Below are 6,000 nucleotides of genomic sequence, written 5' to 3' on the forward strand. Positions count from 1 at the left end.
CCGGGCGCTGGAGTTGGCTGCCCACCGCTCTGGGTGTGAGTGTGTTTACTCACTGCTCCTAACACATGTGTGAGTGTGTGTTCACTACCAGATGGGTTAAATGTGGAGGACACATTTTGCTGTACAGTGACAAATACGTGCACCTTTACCTTATCATACTGCTGAAAATGCTGTCGTCATCAGGAAATACCATTTTCATATCAGGGTGTACTTGGTTAAACATTTCAGTGACTTGTGCCGCAGTAGCCTTTCTGTTGGTTCTAACCAGATGGGATAGTCTTCATTGCTTTTGTTGATCGAAGAGCCTCGATCATCAACGTGCAACTCATGGTTTGTCTCTTCTTGACCACTGTTGACTGGGACCACCCTACATGCCTTGCCGTTTCTGAGATGCTCCCACCCAGTTGTGTGTCCATGCTGATTTGGTCCTTGTTGAAGTCTTCACTCCTGCCAATTTGTCCCTAATCCAATGTGCAGACCTTATCAAACTAAATTTGCTTAATTTGTGAGTGGTCATAAAGTTTTGGCTCCCTTCATTTTGGAAATTTGATAATAATTAGGGTGTTCATTTTTAAATGGCTGTCATTGTCTATGCTTAAAAGCTAACTTCACATGCTATCATTTCAGGGCAGGTTTAACAGAACTTTGCTTTGGACAGACATCTTCATGCCAGCTAGAAATTGCCTAGCGTTATGACTGTCTCTCTGTCTCACCCACATACACCAGGAGCAAAGATTCTACTCACACTGACCTCCAGGTTGCTGTATATTCCTCCGTGATCTCCTTGTGCTCCCTCACATTCACTCATCTGCCCATTAGCATCATTAGAGCTTAGCAGTGTGGAGCAGAGCGAAGTGTTGTGGGCGTCTTGTTGCTGCAGGCAGTGCAAAACTGACGGGAGTGGGCCCGTGAGCAGAGTATTAACAGCACACGGAGAAGCCTTCTCTGCCTCCCACCTGATTGACACTGACCCACAAATCACTGAGTGCGCTTCAGGCATTCGTGTGCTCACTTGCACACATACATCTACAGCGAATGAAATGGTGCTGCGGGCCTCGTTCTTGCATATTTACTGCACATTGCCTCTTCTTCAGGTCAAGATTGTACTGCCTTGATTAGGCCATGACATTCATGAGCAACCAATAGCAGGCAGCCATTAAAGAAACTTATTTTAAAAAAAAAATGAAACAAAACAGGACTTATACCTGCACTTTAATACTATTATGGATCTACCGTCATCTTAAACAGAAGGCATCAGGCATGTGGCACCTTTAAGTACATAATTTATACCCATGAAGAAAGGGTTATAATTTTATACATCTTACATCAGGTTGTTTTTGTGCGTTACCCTAGATACAAGTGATTTTAAAATGGCAACCCAAGTGACATTCAGGTTGTCTTTAGTGGGTCAATTAATAATTGCTATTTGATAGCAATTCGCTAGGGTCTTACCAAAGTGAAAATGTGTAAGCAAGTCATCTGGCCACACTAGTCAAGCTGGTCAATTAGCTAAACCATCAAAGCTATCTAATCCCGTTTTAGCACTATTAGCACTGTTAAACATTTAGCAATTGTTGTTAAATGGATGGAACATGTTTGCCAGGAATGGTTAAGGAAATAGCGTATGGCAAATGACAGAAATCCTTTTTTGTATGGTATTTTGAATGTTTTTGGGTTTACTTTTGTTTTTGTTAGGTCATTACAAAGCTCTGTCAAAATTCTTGGTATTTTGATGTCGTTTATACTAGGTGCAACAAGTAATCTGAATTTCTGTTTTCTTGTCCCTAGGTGCTATTGAGTCTAACAAGGATAAAACTGACTGAGTCCTTCACCAGTGAGGTGTGGCCATGTTAGGATTACTCTCCCGATATCATCACCTCTTCATTAGGACTCTGAGCAGCGGATCTGACTCAGGAATGGTGATCAGTAATCAGCATACCAATAAACTGTTACTGAGCTTAGCCTGATATATTTCTCCTCTTTTTAATCAAGCTCTTAAGACATAACTTTCTTCCCAACTATTTCCCCCTAGGAAAGGAAAGCACAGACATTATGTTATTGCGGTGACTCTGGGGGACTTAATATTCAGAATACCTCAAGTATGTCAAGGTGTAAAACAGAATTTCTGTCTCTGAACATGTTTAAGGCCAGTATTACAATCATATTATGAGTTAAGTATGTTGTATTTCATGTGTTTCATTATAAGGGATTGACTGATACCCAATGTCCACTTACATAAGCATATGTAACTGATAATGAGCACAATGCTTAAGTCAGATGGTGGTGTAGCTGTTGGTGAACAAGTAATCAGTGCTTATGTGGTGTGAGGGTGTTGAGTAAAAAGTGTAAGAACCTGAAGGAGCAATAAGTAACATTCATCTTGTCCTGTTAAACATTACTGGTTTGCTGCCATTCCAACGGCAGGTCATGTGGCTTATCTTGACTTCAGAAATGGAAGTAATCTGCATGTGCGACCTGACTGTAAATAAGCAAGCCTGGTGCATGGCCTGCTATGAGAATTTACTTCTCTTTTCCATGGAACGCTCTGTGTGTGCTACCAACATGTATTGTCGTTTTATTTAATGATGCATCTGATAGTACTGTTTTTTTTCTTTGGAACTGTCAAGGAACACTTAACACAAGTATCCTCATAAAGTCTCTTACTTTATTCTCCAAAGGGTCTTAAACAAAAGCACATGGGTGTAACCATATGTTTCTGTGTGCTTTTTTTAATGTATTAATAAAAAAAAACAAGCTGGAAATACGAAGCAACAACTGATGGGCTGTCAATAGAAAGAATGGACATATCCAACCAGCATAGAAGTGGCATTGTAAGTCAGTGTGAATTCAAAACTGTACCTCATCCCTTCTCTCTCACTCTCTTACTCCAGTATTTACACTCCCACATCTCCACAGCTCCCTGGGAAAAGGAAGGCCAGGCATTCAATTAAAGAGAAAAATTGCTGCCTGCATGATTTAATGTTTGTCCCATATTTTCACTGGCCTTTTCGCCCTTGCCTTCTCAGACACAGCCTCTGCCCAAACATAACAATTTCTTTTGTACCGTGCTGGACATTCTCTTAATGAGAAACACACATTCCAGGCCTGAAGAGGAAAAGGACTTAGCTCAGCAAGAAATAACAATCGCTTCATGATGGACACAAACAAATAGGCAGGCTCTTGCAGCTTCCACCCTTGCATTTCTCTAAACCACAGGGGCTGGCCAGAGTAGTGCTGCAGGACACAATTAAAAATACTATATGAAATAACTACTTTTGTGAACCCTTTTGGAATCACATGGATTTATGCAGTGAGGAGTTCTTAAATATATGACCTGATCTTTATCTAAGTCATAGCACAAAATAAGTAGTCATCAAACAAATGATGGAGATGTATGCAAATCATTATATGTCATTATCAGGTTTGTTTCTGAGGATTGCAGTGCATGATATTTGACAGTTTTTTATAAAATGCCTACTTTAAAGCAGAGAAGCAATAGTGCTAAATGTCTTTGATTTGCCCGAAGGTGGGCTAAAACTGAAGTCGTTGTTTCCTCTGGGGTCATATCAGGCCCTACACCAACTGTGTTTGTGAATTGCAGGTAACCCGACATTACATTTATTTTCTTGAGTGAAGCACCTCATAGACCTAGCTTGTGACGCACTCACATTTAGCAGGCAAAATTATTCTCCACAAGGGGGCACTGATAGCACTCAAACAGCTTCCAGTACTTAGCATCAATGGCACTGTGTCCTTGTTTAGTATGCAGTTCATGTTGGATTGATTGGAAGGCCTGATTATAATTTATTGAGCTCAGGTGCTTCAGCCACACTCATTAAGCACTAAGCATCCAGCCTTGCAATTTAGTAGGAAAACACTGGCAGCACAATGGGTTGTGTTAAAGAGCTTAGTGACGCCCACTGGACTTCATAGGATGCCACAAATCAGTTTTGTGGGAATCTTCTTCACTGCTAGATCTGCCCAATCAACTGCCGATGCAACGTTTATGACCGACTGCGCAGCCACACAATGGTAGACCATGCAAACTCGGCTAGGCTGAAGCACCTAGCACAAATAACTTCCTATACTTGGTTGCATTCACTCTGCCTCCAAATTGCTTTAGGAAGCACTGGACTCTCTGGAGTGATAAATCACGCTTTACTTTACCTGCCAGTCTGAAGGATGAATCTGGATTTGATGAGTGTCTGCATAGTGCCAACTGTAAAGTTTAGTGGAGATTAGTTTTTTAGGGTTTGGGTCCCTTTGTTCCAATAGAGAGTGATGTTAAAGCTACAGCACACACAAATATTTTAGACAATTATATGTTTCCAACTTTGTGGTAACAATTTTGGGTCGGCTCCTTCCTGTTCTAGCATGACTTTGCCTGTGTGCATCGATGGTCCATAAAGACACAGTTTAACGAGAGTGGTGTGGAAGAACTCCAGTGGCCTGCACAGAGCTCTGACCTCATCTCAACTGTACACCTTTGGGATGAACTGGAACGTCGATTGTGAGCCAGGACTTCCCGTCAGACATTATTTGAATTTACAGAGACAGTGCACATTAATCTGCATTTCTGAAGTTTTTCAGTCAGATAGAGCATGATGGCAACTGTTAAAATGACTTACATACTATGGTGACAATGTTGATTGTAGCCATGATTTATGAAAAATTAGCTTGATAACGAGCTAAATGAAGAGTATTCCCTAATAAATTATTCCACGTGTGAGCTGCTCCAACAGCAAGTCATGAAAATGAGTCGTCATACCATGCAGGAATTTTTTATCAAATTTAACTAAGCTTACGATGATGGTAAATATTGGATGTTGGACAGCTTTAATGATAAAACTGATAGTATAGATTTAAGCATCGTGGCCTTTGAGCTCAGATAGTTGACAGTTTTCTAATAAATTCTATTTGACATTAAACATTAACTACCATTCCTGTGAAAAGCCTACCCAGAATAGTGGAGGCTGTTACAGAAGCAAGAGGACTTCAGAGGACTGTATTATCTGCCATAGTTTTGGAACAGGATGTCCCACAAGCTTATAAAGGTAGTCAGGTGTGCACATACTTTTGGCCATAAAATGTAATTCCAAAGGGCCCACAAATGTTTCCTGCACCCAAGAAAGTGAAATGTGATGAAGTAGACCATGTTGGAGTACTGCTTCACCTAATGAGTCAGAACACTACAGTGTCTCATCAGTTACGGGCATAAATTAATATTTAACGTGTGGAACTATGTCAGAGAAGAAAAGGCGGCTTGAGCTGTTAAAGTAAGGTGGTAACATGTTTGACGTCCCAAATAAAACTGTCAAAATCTTCTTCCTATCCCATCTCCCATCTCGCCCTTCTTCATACCTCTGATCACATCAGCTTCATCTTCAAAAAAAGCCATCTAAAAACAGACACAAAGCTCCAGTTTTGGCTGTCAGCTTTAATTATATGTGCAGAGGGAACAGTCCATAAGTGTAAATTTGCATTGTAAATGGAGACTGAAGAATAGCTCCATTAGATGATATTCCTGATTGGTTGGAGTGTTAGACCAACAGTGGATTCCTAGAAGGCTATTTTTGTATGTTTCCAGCACACATTTTAGTGTATATGGGTGTGTGTATAGTGTGTGCTCTTGTGTGCACTCTCCGTCAGCTTGTTGACTGCAGAACTGCACTTCATAGTCTTCTCGTTAACACTGCCGCTGCCTCATGCGGAGGTGACAAATTGAACATCGTAGCTGTAGGATTCTCTTGCATGCATTAGCATAGTAATCATTAAAATCAAACACCTCAGAGGGAGCTAACTGTTTTAACCGCACATTTAACAACATGGAAGGCTTGCAGGATGTATTTAGGGCAGGGGTGAGTGTGGTTATTAGAATATCTAATGAGATCTAAACTCATCTTAGAATTTGTATACACTCCAAAGGGTTCCTTAGGGGTTCTTGAGTAAATTAAATGGTCCACATAAAACCTGATAGCGCAAAGAACATCTGGAATGTCC

The 6,000-nt window shown here is 40.8% G+C and overlaps 1 protein-coding gene across 1 annotated transcript in view; it reads left to right on the forward strand.

The window, feature by feature from the left end:
* Nucleotides 1–5,576, forward strand: part of aig1 (androgen-induced 1 (H. sapiens)) — a 41,677-nt gene extending 36,101 nt beyond the window's left edge. The window contains exon 6 of the mRNA XM_072680422.1: nt 1,789–5,576. Coding sequence (XP_072536523.1) covers nt 1,789–1,823 — 35 coding nt within the window. The 3' untranslated portion in view covers nt 1,824–5,576. The remainder of the gene's footprint in view (nt 1–1,788) is intronic.
* The last annotated feature ends 424 nt before the right edge of the window (nt 5,577–6,000 follow it).

Source organism: Salminus brasiliensis, chromosome 1 (assembly GCF_030463535.1).
Source record: "Salminus brasiliensis chromosome 1, fSalBra1.hap2, whole genome shotgun sequence".
Lineage (NCBI taxonomy): Eukaryota > Metazoa > Chordata > Actinopteri > Characiformes > Bryconidae > Salminus > Salminus brasiliensis.